The sequence below is a fragment of the Amyelois transitella genome, chromosome 15 (assembly GCF_032362555.1).
Source record: "Amyelois transitella isolate CPQ chromosome 15, ilAmyTran1.1, whole genome shotgun sequence".
Classification (NCBI taxonomy): Eukaryota; Metazoa; Arthropoda; class Insecta; order Lepidoptera; family Pyralidae; genus Amyelois; species Amyelois transitella.
In genome coordinates this window covers 4551529-4567213 of record NC_083518.1, presented here as the reverse complement: position 1 = coordinate 4567213, position 15685 = coordinate 4551529, and the positions used below count along the sequence as shown (strand labels likewise).

The following is a 15685-nucleotide window of genomic DNA, read 5'->3' as shown; positions in this document are numbered from 1 at the left end:
AATACAAAAAACATTGAAGGAAATAATATTGCTACCACAGATACATTGTTATCATTCAGACCATGCAATTTGGTGAGATTTTAAAATCAAAAGAAAAGAGGAGGCTATCAAAGATACATTGCACTAAGCGTGCACCAGGGTATTCCACTAACACACAATTAGTAATAATGCGAAGCGTTGAAGAATTTTCACAAACAAAAAATAAGACAATCGTTACATGCTCTTACATTTTTACATTTCGTTCCAGGGATGGTCGCGCTGGATTTTTTCTCAATTTCTTTATCGTCAGTTGGTTTTAGTCTGCCCTTGAAATTCACGAAAAATGTTAAAGGACCTATTGGATATTTCACTATTACTAGTGTTAATTTAAACAACGAACTAAGCGAAGCATTTTTATAAGGTGAAGAACAACAAGACAAAAAAAGCGTTAAAAGCAGGCAAAAGCATTCTTATTTTTATTCACCAGACCTGGGCAACTAAAATAATTATTTCACTACCATTGACAAGTCGGTGTAGAAGTCTACCTATACAAAGTAATCAGTTTTACCAATTTAGGAAAACAACTGATAACAAAAGAATAAAATAAGGATTCGATAAAAAGAAGTCTTGCATGCAACCACCGAAAGCGGTCAAAGTAGGGTATGCAAATCTGTTTCAGTTTTTTAGATAGAAAAACTAATTTGACAAGTTATTCATGAGGATCCAGATTCAGTCACACTATGTATCGAAAAGGTTAAATATCTATAAAATTTTAAAGCATTAAAGGCGGATATTTTTTTAAATTACGCAATTAAACTAGTAATTTGATATCATTTCAAAATTAAATACCATCTCGCCCTGTACAATGTTACGGGACATGATTGTTTGTTTTTTTCACCAAATGTGGTCAACGTTAGTGTAAAAATTGATTATGCCATTAAACATGATTTCTATTTGTGATCTTTGGTGGATTGTCCAGCTTGCATTCCCAAATTCAAATCATGCAGAGTATGCAATATGGCTAGGTACTGAATATTTCACTATTACAGATTTAGTGAGTGCAGATTTTAACGACAAAATCTAAGCAAAGCGTTAAGTGACATCATGACATGTTCTTACATTTTCACTCGACTCAATTGAGGCCGGCACAGAATTTTCCACTTTCTTTTTATCATCACTATCTTTTCCTTCATCCTTAACCTCAGTTTCCTTTTTTTTCTCCTTAAAATATACGACAACGTTAAAAATCTCTGAAAAATTATAATTATAAAAAATAATAATAACAGTTACTTACAAATGACATCATTAGTTCCTCCATTTGTTTATCATGAGTAGCCTTTAGTTTGTCCTTCTCGCGGTTCTGCTTGATGGTTTGCGTCTGAAAACGAAAATATTTCGGTTCGGTAAATTAAAAAAAGAACTTAATTCATCATCCCTTTGAACTAAGAAAGAGTCACTTTTCACATACATTTATTCCTTAAAAAGATAAAGGTAACAATCTCAAGAAAACTCAAATACCTATACTGAATTACTTTTTAAATTAAAATTAGTTTTGATCGATGCTGACTTTTTATTTCTATATACATACATACATATGGTCACGTCTATATCCCTTTCGGGGTAGACAAAGCCAACAGTCTTGAAAAGACTGAATGGCCACGTTCAGCTATTTGGCTTAATGATAGAATTAAGAAATAGTGACATGTTGCTAGCCCATCGCTTAAAAAAACAATCCCAAGTTTGTAAGCCTATCCCTTAGTCGCCTTTTACGACATCCATGGGAAAGAGATGGAGTGGTCCTATTCTTTTTTGTATTGGTGCCGGAAACCACACGGCACTTATTTCTATATTATTTTCTTTATGTATGGAACTATGTAATATAGTAGGTACCCCTTATACCTTGCGTTCGTCCATAAATTTCTTGGTATTGTTTTGTTTCTTCTCCCTTAGCCTTCTATCCTTCTCCTGTTTGGTTTTAAGCGTCTTGTCGTTGGCGACCTCCTTGGTAGTTTCTATGCTGATTTTGGATTGACGGGCAGTTATCTCTTTCAATTCCCTGCGAATTGTATCAGCATTTTATTTTGATAGTTCGACAAGTGCTTAGATAAGTAATTTTATTTTGCCTAATAGGTACAATCCCTTTATTGATCAGTTCAAACTTAAATGTTGCAGTGCAGTGTGTTACCGCTTCTTCAGCACTGACTTATTTGATAGGGGTAGATTAGGCTTATAAAAGTTTTAAATAATTTTTTGACGTCAACAGAGGTGGCGTCAGGCGTGTGAGCGGTGCGGAAAGCCGAGCGAAAAGTATACTAATGGTTGTTCAGCCAGTTTCTTTTTATATGGACTAACCTCTCATGTTTTGCTTCCAACTGCTTCATTTGTCCCAGTTGTGCCGCTTCCATCATCTTCTTCAATGTCTCCCGTTGCTCCTCCACCCGGTTTTTAAAAGCATCTATTTCTTCATTCTGGTGTCTGAGCAGCATGTCTTCCCAGGCTGCCGCATGCTCGGCCATCAATTTCGGAATGGCGTCTGGAGTGCTACTTTTGTAACACTCGCCCAAAACGGGCAAAACGAGTGATTAACATACGACAGAGGAAAATTTGCATTTATGAACTGATCGGTAACGAGCATTAATAGTTTATATTCTTAGTATATGCTTTAATATCCCTACTTCCCTAATAAAATTATAAATGCGAAAGTAACTCTGCCCGTCTGGTACACTTTACCGCCTAAACCACTGAACCAATTTTGATGAAATTTAATACAGATATAGAGGACTTTTGGCGTATAAAGGGGTTGCGATTAAAATACCCATGTGGTAATACACATGTTTTTGGTGAAAGCGTCTTAAGAAAGACTTAGCTACCAAATAGCTCATGCTCAAAATATTACTTATACGAGATACCTTGGTTAGAGTAGGTAGGTTTTAAAAACGGTTAGTTTGATATCCATATGCTTTGGATTGGGCACCCCTTGATGTAGCCGGTCATATCACGAAGTGTCGGCGATTCAAGAAGCGTCCAGCCACATCGTAATCTGCCCCCGTAATACGCGACGCAGTTTTTATCGCGCGAAGAACTATTTCTGTTTCGCTTTGTATTACGACGTGAAACGGGAGCGCGATAGTTTTTCGCGCGAAAATAACGCGTTGCGGTGCCATGCCAAAGACATTTAATAAGTACCTATATAATTGATGGCTTGAGAAGCAAACTTACTTCTTAACTTTAGCTATCTTCTCTATGGCGGCGATGCGTTGTTTCTCCAGCAAGACCCGTTCCTTCGCGTGGCGTTTATTCATGGCGTCCAATTCTTTTTGCTGCTTTCGTTCGATCTTTATAAAGGCTTTCTCTCGCCGCAGTACCTCGTGCGAGATCGGCTCAAAAACTAGAGGTTCTGTAAGGAGAAGAATATAATTTTTTAATAAATACTTACAAATGCGTATTTCTGTGCATCTGCTTGTCCGTTACAATCTAATTTTCATTTCAAGTCAACAACAAACAAGTCTCACTTATTAAACTTTTATAAGTTTGTTTAAATCAGTGTAACTTTCCACTGACCTCTAATAATTATCTGCCGTCGAATCATTCCAGATTTTTTTAAAATAAATACGAAGGTTCAAAAGACCCGCGTCTTATGTTAAGAACACTTTGAATATAAATACTGAATGCCAGGTTATTTTGAAGCTTTAACATCCAGCTGAAAGCTGCTAACTTCATTGTTGAATTCAGGTGTGGGAAGTGAATGATTACATTCCGTTATAACGACCTCAAGAATATGTATTTTAAGGCCATCATACACTGTAACTTTAGGCAGCATGAAAATGAAGGCGCGTATTTAATATTCTTAATTTGAGTTTGTATGCAACTTTGTAAGGTAATTTCATGTGTAGGTATCCTAAACCTTGCATAAAGTGAGTTAGTGAGTCGATGAAGCGACGGAAGTATGTAGGGATCGTGGCAAGTCTCTGCCTACCCCTTCGGGAAGTTTATGTAAGTATATAGTATGGAGACTATTTATTGCCTTTCTTTTATTGTTTAACGTTCCTTCTATGTTTAGCTGCTTTTAAAATATCTCGTCGGATGTGTACACTAACATTTTGAACGATTAGATTTCTTTAACGCTCACCTAGCGATTGATCTACAGATGTAAGACGTTGTATAGTAAGTGTTGAAAGATATTAAGCCATTACACCGGTATTATTTTTTAAAATAACGATGAACAAAGCTCGTGGGTAGACATCTAGGCGCTATTTTCGCCTCCTATGAACATTTTCCTCTTCATAAAGGAGCTTGGAGTGTCTTGTCTGGGTGCTCCTTTTAAAATATAACTAAGTACCTTACATTTAGTACATTTTAGTAGTTCCTTTCTAGAGAGGTGAGGATGTAACCGGGACTAACGGCAAGAGGACGAAGGAAGACTGATATAACGCCTCTTTTAGATAGGAACACAAGACATCTCACTCCCTTTTAGTAGGTTATGAACTAATAATAATGAAGTGCCTTTAAGTAAAAATAAATTTACGTAATAAATATTAAATATTGAAATGAAAATTTTGCTGTCGTATCTACAGTCCTTTACCAAAAAATTGTATGTTTAATTAAAATTTATACTTAGGTATACCTAATAGGAGGTAAGACCTATATATAAAGGGAAACCATACAGGTTTCAGTATTATTTGTAATTAATTTCTTTCATCTTTTGGATCGGAATTACGTACCTATACAAATTCCGCAAATTATTCCTTACCTATTACTTATTTTCCTTGCGATAGATTATGGCGACACAAATTGTTTTAAAAACCATAAAAAGAGAAAATAGCAGACTAAAAGGCGAATACTAAGAATAATTTATAGAAATAAACATTTGAAAAGTTTCGAAGTGCACCTTTGTGAAATCTCTTTTATAATGTGGTTCGACGGTCACCGATGAAGGAACCTATAACTTGTAAGCATTTTGATTTTTGATAGCAGATAACAACGTAGATATGTAGATAATGGCAACTGGGAACCACCAGAAACGATTTCGTAGGAATTCTTTCTAAGAAAGATCAATTATTATTTTAAGAACCAGTTTAATAGGTGCAATAAAACGAAGATTTTCGGACAAAAATAGATTTAAATGGTTTACAAACACAGCAGATGTCTTATTGAGTTTCACATTAGTTTCTATTGCTATCATATTATCGAGGTAGTTATAATTAGATTTAAGTGATGTCACGTCAACAAGTGATACCTTGTATCCCATTTTGAAAATAAATCCATTCTATTCTAAAAGAAGTGTCGTGTGGTTCCCGGCACCAATACCAAAAAAAAAATAGGACCATTCCATCGCTTTCCCATGGATGTCGTAAAAGGCGACTAAGGGATAGGCTTACAAACTTGGGATTCTTTTTTTAGGCGATGGGCTAGCAACCTATCACTATTTCAATCTCAATTCTATCATTAAGCCAAATAGCTGAACGTGGCCATTCAGTCTTTTCAAGACTGTTGGCTCTGTCTACCCCACAAGGGATATAGACGTGACCATATGCATGTAGGTATTTAAGTAATGAATGTGTAAAATCTCATCATTCTGCTGTCTAAATTCATAAAATGGGTAATATACGTACTACCCATGATTATTGATTCACAGAAGATGGTTCTATTATTGTGAGTTTGTTTACTTTATCGACCATTAGCTTTTAGCGTTACCGCTTCCAGTTGCCGTAAAGATCCCGAGAGAAAAGAAGCCAATATCCTATAGAATTTTTGTTTTACTTGAACTAAAAACCTTTCGTCTCACAGTTTCGTTATTTCGTGTTCTTTAGCTATGAGATTCCATCAAACAATTTCGTAATTGACTTATTTGTAACTTATTTTGCCACATCGACTCAAAAATACTTTGCAACTTAATTGTCAGCAAAGCTACTAAAATTATACCACCATGGATAATAAGGATGTGGCCTTAAATGTCTGGCGTCATTCAAACGCGTTTTCTGTTTTATGGTTTGGCATAAGCCCCACACAAATTATGATTTCACTAGCTATTCGTAGTGCAAATAACGTAAACAGATTTAAAATTAACACCGACGTTCCAGTAGGATTATTTCACTATGAATGATCGCATTTACATTGAGAAAATGTACAATGTTAGCTCAGTTTCTGAAGTTTTGAAACTTCATCTTTATGTATTAATTATGCACAGGTATATATCAGATTAATATCTAGATCAATGGAAATATTAATAATATCCTTGTTTTTAAGTACTTACATACAGTTATTTAAAGTTATCGTCGAGTTTTGCAAAATTTCAAAATAGCACAAACAAGTTATTTCCAGTTTTTAGTAAAATCTAAAAGTACAAAAAATTTTAACTTTCAACAAAGCGGCTAATCTCGAAAGTTGACAAAACGTGTGACTTATATATTTATTTTGTTATTCGGAGACTCAGATTTGGATAGAGAGGGAAGATAATTCGTTTGATTGTCAATGTTCTTAAAAAACTCTGCAGTTGTTTCGACTGTGCGTTGTTCAATTAGGTATTCAGTCTCACACATATACCACGCCTCATCCCCGGAAGGATAGACAAAAAATAAATAGGTACATCGTCTTGTCCCAACCACTACATCTTGTTTGCTTCGTGTGATCCACATTTGATCAATATTTAATGCAAACTCGTCGGTAATATTCGATTTTAAATATTAAAAAATAACTAACCTTCTTTCTTCTCCTCGATTGTCACCTTCTTCTCCGGCCCACTTTCTTCGATGCCCATTTGTTTCATATTATCACTTCTCTCCTTCGCAGCGCCCATGAACGCCCGCGGATCCGACAGCGCGGCCATGAAGTCTGCGCAAATGGAATCAACCAGTTCAATTTGGCGGGAAACACATTCGTATAAATATTGGCTTGATACTTTGGCGGGAAATAATTTTCGTATAAATATTGAATTGTTGTGAGCATGTTTACATTGTTTTAATGCCGACTGCGTATTGTTAGTGTAATTTGGGTATAGTCAGCATCTAATAGTCTATATTTTGGCTTTAAAAATTTAGGAACAAGGTTTAGTACATCTTTATTCTTACGTACCTATATAAAGGTATTTTTTCCTGCCCAAAAATCTTTATTACTCTGGACGATATCAAACCTCCTATTGCATCCTAAGGCGTTAAGGTGAAGTCCTGAACTCCAACAGCCCTTTCTCATCTTTGCGTGCTCCAATTGCATCCTTCGCCTATATAATAAGGGCCCCGGACATTTCTTATTCCACTCTGTTCCTTCTTCGGCGTCCTTTCCTTCATTTGTATTATTTTCAAGTTTCTTTAAAAACGAATGTTTGGAATAATGTACATACCTTCAAAGCCATCAGGGACGTAAATCTTGAGTTCGATGTTGCAAAACAGCATAGGTAGTGACATCGGGAAATTAGCCTCTGTTCTTAACGAGATGTGTCTGTAGCCCGCTTGGAGGCCGTCCAGGGGAAGTATACGTTGTCCGAGCAGTTTGCCGTTCTCGTCGTACACCCCGAATCTAAGCACCGCCAAGTCTGGCAACACTACCTGAACAAATGATATATAAGTTTTGATTAAAACGATGACCATAAAGTTGATATTTCCTAATGTATCTATCGTCTCTTCAAATATGACATTGGCATAATCATCAAAATGCTATCGACAAAATCTATACTAGTCTATACTAATATTATAAAGCTGAAGAGTTTGTTTTGTTTGTTTGTTTGTTTGTTTAAACACGCTAATCTCAGAAACTACTGAACCGATTTGAATAATTCTTTCACTGTTAGATAGTCTATTTATCGAGGAAGGCTCATTTTTTGCCACAAAAAAGTCCGCGAGAGCATATATCTACCTCTTAAGGTTTACTTACAATAACCACTTTTATGTTCATTTTTTAAGATTATTTTTTCATTATAAACATAAGTAATTTTGAAACCAATTTTCTTTAATTCAGTATTAATCCTTATTCAAATAAATATGTTTAATACTTTCGGCTTTTCATGTAGACTAAAATTGCCATTTACGGTTTTGAGATATAGTCGTTATAAGCAATTTGCAGCGAAACATTTAATACGGCGAACCAGCGTTCTTTCTAATATGCGTATTTTACCTGTTGGCTTTTTACTAGGATTTATCCAATTGGAATCAAATACACTTGACAACTCGGTTTATAAATGTATCCATGAAAAAAAAATCATCAAAGTTCGTTCAGGGGTATAGCCATAAAAGCGTAACAGATTTTCGTCTTTTCACTTCTATCGATTAAAAAATAAATATCAATATGGATTCAGGGCATTACCTTACGGAACAAGAATGGCTCTTCATTATAGACCGGGTTGAGTCCGTTGGCGGGAACCATGCGGGTCCTAAACTCCTTGCGGATGGTGTCGGAAGGCAGACCATACATATCCACTTCAACGTATGTCCCCACTTTTTTGTCTGACAAGAACTGACCAGCTATTACCTGAAATATAGAATGCATCAATAGAATATGGCCGAGATCAATATAGGATGCCCAGTTAAGCGATTGTTTCTTTATGTATGTTTTGTATGTTTAGGTCATTTATATTATGTCCCCGCTATGCAAAGGCTGTGCTAAGTTCTTGCCATTTAGTTACTCAAAAAAAATTCAATTTCGTCCCGCGATAATAATTTTTTTGTTAGCTTCCGAAACCCATCAAAGTATAAATCAAAGTTGATAAACTTTGGACTAAAATCATCTTTCCAAAGCAGCTTGAGCAGCAATGGGCACCCATTAACTTTAGATCGGACTAATTATTACTCCAACCCTAACTTGGCCTCTAATAGGGGTTTATTATATCAACCACCACAGGCAAGTGATTGAGGGTAACAATTTCTACTTTATCTGAAACATTTGATGCCTACTTGCACAGAGCACTGCGCAGCAATGACTCCGTCCACAGGAGCGTCGGCGAATGGGTCGAAACTCCTGTCCGCGCGTCGCATGAAATCTGGCTTCAGCAAGTACCCGCAGTTGCCGTTATACTCGAACTTGCCCTGGTTCAGCTGCATGGGTAAGTCTGACGTCTGGAAGTTTAGCGACACCATCTGGCAGCCTGCGTTCCAGAATACCTGTAAAAATAAAAATATGAAAGAAAAACAGGCGTGATAATGAAATTTTTGGTTGAGTGAAAACTAGACTACTTAATCGTGATTATATCTTGAAATGCGTTGGATGAATAGCTGCTTTTTTAAAAGAGCTTCATATTTAAGTCCGATGTTTACTCTTATCGGAGAGCAAAAAACAAACATGAGACATATCCTTTAGATTGGTGCTTGGCACCAATTTTCGATAGAAAAGCTCATTCTGCATTCTGATTTTGAAACAATAGAATAATCATGAAAGTGAAGGTTGAAAAAAGTTTAGATTACTCTTACGAAGAACTTTTCCTTTAAAAGTCGATCAAAACGTTTTTAAAACTTATTACTCATAAGCTTTTAAAACACGTGCTTTATGTGGGTGCTTTTAAACCAAATGCTTTTCGTGGATTAATAGACATTGGAATAATAAAACAATTATTTCGATTTTTGAGATTTAATAGTTGTTATGTACCTGTGGCATGTAGTTGGAAGAATCAGCTCGAGTGCCCTTAGGATAGATCCTGGACATCTGCCGCTTATTGTAGTTCACGAAATCTATGGCCTGTGTCTTGAGGTAGTTCATGCCGGTGGTCTCCGCGAACGACGACATGTTGTGGTAGATGTTACGTTCTGAAAAATACCAAGATTTTCTTAAACCTTGTAAACTTATTAATAGTAAACTCAGCTTGGATCATGATAGTAGGACTCATTGAAAAGTTTTAGATAAAATCAACGGAAATAAGATGGACGGAACTTCTTAGTCTTCTTGGTTAAAAAAATAATTGTCATCTTATTAAACCGGACCGGGTTAAGTGATCTGTTTCCGTGTTTTACAGCATTCATTCGTATTTTCAAGCCACAATTGTTTACAGGTGGTATAAAGAGTACATCTGGTATACAGAATAATTTTTTAGTTGTTAAGAAAATTTTCATAGTATGTTAAAACGATGAAACTGAGTAGGTTTCAACAAAAACATATACCCAAAATCAAAAATTAATTCTACTTTTCCAACTAAGACTGATTAGCTGATCAACCTGTTTATACCCACTCCTGTCTCTCCCGTGGAAACCCATTTAGTTTCATCGTCTAAACATACTGTGAAAATTTTGTTCACTCTGTATGTATAATTTTAATCGACATGTACTTACTCTCCGCCTCCTCAAAGCCCTGGAACTTGATGGGCTGGGCGTAGTTGACCATGGAAGATAGCCAGGGGTGCACGTTCGTGGTGGATCCAGTGTAAGCTACGGGAGGAGGCGCGTCGTCTCCCGCTGATGCCGCTTCGGCTACTATCTCTTCAGGCTGAAAAGAAAACGTTAAAAATTTTAAAAGAAAAATCAAATGACTCCGTTCGCGTTATACTTATGAAAAATCTTGCACATTTCTGACAAAATTTCAGGAAATCCTCTCTTAGTGTTTTCCTGGGCCACAGGATGCACATGCAAAATTTCAAACTTTTAGACCCAGCAGTTTGTATAATGCGTTAATTGGTCAATCAGTCAATATCTATCCTTAATATGACTGGACAGGAACATTCTGAACATATGACGTGATAACGAACAAATGGACCTGTGTGTTCGTATAGGTACATATTCCAATTAAGATGATCAGAGATTCTGGTACAACGGGGTATCATTGAATTAGGTACATAAAATGTTCATCTAAAATTCCAACGAAAGGCAGATAGACAAAACTGACGTTGGGTTAATTGTACCTACAAACCTTCTTATCCGGAATGGCGACTGCCGAAGCGTCCTCTTTCTCCTCATCTTCTATAACGAACTGGCCTTGTCTAAACAGCTCCAATTCCTGCTTCTCCACTTCAGGCTTCAGTCGTTTGTTTTTGATGAGGATCTTACGTTTTAACGCCGATGGAGGCGGTAAAGGCTGTCCTGGCTCCAACTGAAATGGATGACTCTGTGTTTAGCGTCTTGTCTACTTAGGTGTAGTTTGGTCATAGAACGTTTAAAGGGTAATTTTGATAAGTAACCAATCTAACAATTGTACTGAATTGATGTTATTTGATTTTTCTAGCATTGATTAATTGTATATATTGTCAATTCCCATGTATCTTCTGTAGTGTTCTGCAATGTATTGTCAGAAAACTATTTTCTTGTTATTCTTTTGGGAAATCAATAACACGAAAGACATTAAAATAATAATACCAACCGGATATTCAGACAATGGTTCCTTCAGCAGCAAATCGCCTAGAATTTCATCACAGTACTTCGCCAGTTTATACTGCTGGGCCTTACAGCAGTGGTTCTCAAAGGAGAGGATGACTGGGTAATCTGACGTCACGAAGGCAGTGTCCCTCAACGCGTAGATGACGTCCTTGAACAAGATGTCGGTGCACATGGCCATCCCGTGGGTGATAATCGGCTCTTCGTCTTCGCCTTTGCCGTCCCAGCAGTCGAGTTCTACGCATCTGGAAAAAGACAATTTTGAATTTAAATTTTTTACAAGGAAAAAGGAAAGGGAACGTTTTAAATGGTATGATCATGTGGAGAAGGTGAATGAAGGCAGACTTACCAAGCAAATAAAATAGGAACGTTGATCAGATTGGGGACGTTCTGATTAAAGGTTAGGTATCCCAAACCGATTAACTTTCATATAAAGTTGATGAATGTGGGCGAAGTAAAATAAATAGACGTGGATCGTGGTGACAAAATGTAGTCTATGCGTCTACCACTCCGGAAAAGAGGCGAATTAAATATCTTGTCAAGAGACAAGATCAATCACCCAGAATATTTGCATACCTACCTATTATTTTTACGTGTAGTTTTCTTTTAGGCCTAAGTCATCAAAAATAGGAAAAAATTTAGGTCTATGACCTAGGTACTTTTGTATTAGATCATGTTCATTGACCTGTGTCATACACCTATAGGATTGACGACCCCTCTGATTGGCAGGCTATTTATCTTTTTTGATACAATAGAGAACTATCTATGTCGAAAGTATGTATTAACGTACATATTTAAGTTGTCTGGATACTTTGAATATACATTTAGCTACAAATATTTTTAACTTACAAGTAAAGATACATATCTATTATTTATATCAATAATGTCATGGGGTTTCACTTCAAATAACCCAAGTCTTCCGTAAAATTTTGTGTAAATAATAGATTAATTACCGTACGTTATTGACATAATCAAAAGCATGACATTTCTGTGTATGTAGGTATTTGAAAATAAATTATGGGTTAAAATCTAAAGTTAAAATACTAAGGTAAATCCAAGAAGGTATAAATAACATAAAATAGGATTAATCACAGTTAAACCAAAAATAAAGCTTAAATAAAAATACCTGCAGCCAGCCAAAAGCACTTGTCGGTACATCTCCACAGAGCTCTTCCCGCCGAACTGCCTCCCAGACAGGTACGTGTTATGCGAGGAGTTGATGTAGTAGTGGGCCAGGGGCTGGTCCATGTCCATGTAGAAGTCGAGTCGGTCCAGGAACACTGGGGCGTTCTCGTCCGACATCAGGTAGCGGATCAACCCGTCTTTGGTGAGGCATTCTGAAAGACACAAAGTGATTTGAATGAACTAAAACGATACTACTTAAATAGATTTTTTTCATCACTTTTTTCATAGAGATAGTCTAGAGATTCGTGTTGGTTGCAAAACTTGTGTACAAGTGGTACGAGAGCAAATGTAATTGTAAAACAGTAGAAATGAAAGCGTTATGATCGGTGTCAAAATTAGTGTCACGATAAGGAACAATGATCACCAAAAGACTGACAGGCCACGCTCAGCCGCCCAGCTACTTGAATTGATTTAGTATGTATAAAACAATTACTGAAGTCCTTTAAAAAAATGGCGAATTTTCCTGTTATTCAACCTACAAATCTTGGTACAAATATAGGTGCTTCTGAAAGCGGACCCTGGGCCCCAAAATATAGCGGTGAAACGTTCCAAATAATACCAAGATAATAAAACTGTAACAATAATGAGCTTTGAAGGAAATATTATTATTAACAACGTTATTTAATTTATCCAGATTGTGGAATTATGAAGTTAATTAATAAACGTTTTAACAGTAAATTTTAGCGTCGTGGCAGCTCGCTAAGATAAACAATCTGGGCCTGTGCGGAAAACGATAGCGACTTAATTACAGCTTGGCCGGACCGGGTTGTTACAATTACCGAGACTAACGAGGTGAGCACAAATCATTTGAGAACAGTTCAAAGAATCCCCGAGTACTCTCGTGTTTTCATGCAAAACGCTTGTTTTCGCACAAAAGTTTCGATGTTCCATGTTGTTTTCGGTTCGGAGTTGTTCCAGAATATTCACGGTGTGTCTTTTTCATGGTTATAATAACGATTTTTTTTTAAAATAGGAATGTAAGTTCTTATTCTCGGTACTTTAGAATTGGACCTTTCCATACCTTAGTCGTGAAGGTCGTAAAAGGCTACTTAAGTAAATAAGAAAAATTATTCACAAAAACCTTCCCAGCTGGTTTAGCAGTGATGATAAAACATAGGTACCTACTGTTTTCCCGCCGCCTCTTTCCGCGCAGATTATAAAAATGTCGTGACTATTGGCTATATCTACCGTAAAGGATAAAGACATGCATATCATGTCTTGATCCTTTACGGTCGATATGTAACTACTGTACTAATGTAAATTTAGAAAGAAATTTGTAGTTTGACTGACATATCATAATAATGGGTATGAAAAACCTTTGATCCATTAGACTGTTTGCCATCGAGGCTTATGATTGACGCCTTTAAAGCCTCAAATTAAACAAGATTTGCCCGTAATTACACTCTATATTAAATACCTATTGAAATATCAAACGAGGTATTTCAGTTCACACACTATAATTTGATAGGGTAAATTTTGTACGGTTGGGTGGAATTTCTAGTGTAGTTATGTCTTTTATAGAGAAGATAGTCAAGATATTTCAGAGAAATGTCATCTAAGTATATCTCTCATTTTGACTGCGATGGGCTAGCAACTAATAGCAACAAGTCTGCAATAAAAGATTGATGAATTTGGATGAAGCAAGTCTGTGACAAGAATTGTAGCATGGAAAGATGTAGGCTCTGCCTACCTTTACAGGAGAGTGGCGTGAGTGATATATGAACAATAATTAAAGAGATATCAGTTAGTCTTTCACCTAGATTTTATTTTTAACTGTAAAATTGATAACATACATATCTATATAGCAACTTACATACGTAACTGCAAGGATTTCATTGACGTAATAGATAGTAATGCTGACGTAAACATCCACTAAGGAAAAATCTTTGAAAATTGTCTGAAACTAGTAGATACTAGTTTAATTTGTAAATTCCCATAGGAACAAAGCCGTGGTAGAAAGCTAGACGAGTATAAATTTAGAATATGAAAATAACATGTCAGGAGAAAAGATACATTTTCTACTTGAACCTTCCTCTCCGGAGAAGAGACGTGACTTTATGTACGAGTAAAATCAGAAAAATTGAATTCGGTGTTAACTAAAATGCTTTCAATTTCCTATAAATGGGATTCAGTTTACGTTCGGCAAATCGGGGCTGCGGAAGCGGTAGAAGGCTCAGGCAAGATAAACATTGGCTTTCCACCTTAATTACGTACAGCCAAGCTCTTGTGACAAAGGAACCTCTTTCATTCAAGCTTCGAGTGAAATTGCTAGTGACTTTAGTGTCAGATTTACTATATTGATGGAAGGTATTGGAAGTCATATATTTTAACCATGTTGATTTCCAGGGCGCGTTTAGGTCATATAAAAATAAAACGTTGCCAAATAATTCTCACATCAATTAAGGAGTAACTTAAGTATCTACAGACGATCTTAAGCAGATCCTGAGCACAAGGCACAAGGTACTTTTACGCTTTGATAAGAAAATAAATAATAAATAATCTTATATTAAGCTCACAATATACTGATAAAATAATTTAAAAAACCGGTGAAAGTGGAAGAAGAAATGATTCAAAATAAGAAGGTAGAAAATTAAACTTAGAAAAGAGCCATTCATTGATCACAAGATCGTAGTAGGATTCTAACCTGCGCATCACGCTTTTTAATTCATGTAATCGGTCAATCATCGACTCTGTTGCTATTCTGTGAGGAGTGTAAAGCTATAAAAGGCTACTTACTATCATTCTTCGCTTCCTCGTTTTGCTCGTAAGTGGTCATGATCTCCGCCGCCCTCTTCTCATCGTACAGGGGATATAGGATCTCATTCATCCGAGGATCTCTTTGCTTGTCGTTCAGAAAGTTGACAAACTGTTCCAAATTGATGCGCTCAGATTTACCTTGGGTACTGAAATGAAGAAAATATTGATTTAACATATATTTGAGGATGAAAGAGAGAATCTTTAATTTAATAAAAAACAAAAGTTTCTTTTGATATCTCTCTCACCATAGCGATTTGTACAGTAATTTCAAAGATTTTTAGGCCGGGGTTATAGGTACTTAACGTGAATAGTGTTTTATATGGTGTTCAAAATAATAATAATTTAAGATTTCGTAAAACTGCCAAAACCGGTTTCCGTTAAAAAGGCAATATTGAATAGATAGTTTTAGACCAATGGAACGAAGCACATTTTACATGTATTTCCATTGCCTCGTGCATTAACTAGTCTTCTTTCTCCTCATC

At 36.2% G+C, this 15685-nt stretch overlaps 1 protein-coding gene across 7 annotated transcripts in view; it reads right to left on the bottom strand.

Annotated features, from left to right (window-relative positions):
• LOC106135731 (1-phosphatidylinositol 4,5-bisphosphate phosphodiesterase) overlaps positions 1 to 15685 on the bottom strand; it is a 68168-nt gene that overhangs the window by 5807 nt on the left and 46676 nt on the right. For 3 of the 7 annotated variants that reach the window (XM_013336101.2, XM_013336100.2, XM_060948212.1), the window contains 16 exons: positions 15183 to 15349; positions 12388 to 12598; positions 11248 to 11506; positions 10801 to 10980; positions 10227 to 10380; positions 9550 to 9707; positions 8862 to 9068; positions 8275 to 8439; positions 7316 to 7520; positions 6679 to 6810; positions 3199 to 3376; positions 2332 to 2523; positions 1879 to 2035; positions 1274 to 1357; positions 1099 to 1200; positions 228 to 305 (listed from right to left, as the gene is read on the bottom strand). In XM_013336101.2, the coding sequence (XP_013191555.1) occupies positions 228 to 305; positions 1099 to 1200; positions 1274 to 1357; positions 1879 to 2035; positions 2332 to 2523; positions 3199 to 3376; positions 6679 to 6810; positions 7316 to 7520; positions 8275 to 8439; positions 8862 to 9068; positions 9550 to 9707; positions 10227 to 10380; positions 10801 to 10980; positions 11248 to 11506; positions 12388 to 12598; positions 15183 to 15349 (2629 nt within the window). The remainder of the gene's footprint in view (positions 1 to 227; positions 306 to 1098; positions 1201 to 1273; positions 1358 to 1878; positions 2036 to 2331; positions 2524 to 3198; positions 3377 to 6678; positions 6811 to 7315; positions 7521 to 8274; positions 8440 to 8861; positions 9069 to 9549; positions 9708 to 10226; positions 10381 to 10800; positions 10981 to 11247; positions 11507 to 12387; positions 12599 to 15182; positions 15350 to 15685) is intronic. The other 4 variants (XR_009657173.1, XM_060948208.1, XM_060948210.1 and 1 more) reach the window with 4 other exon arrangements.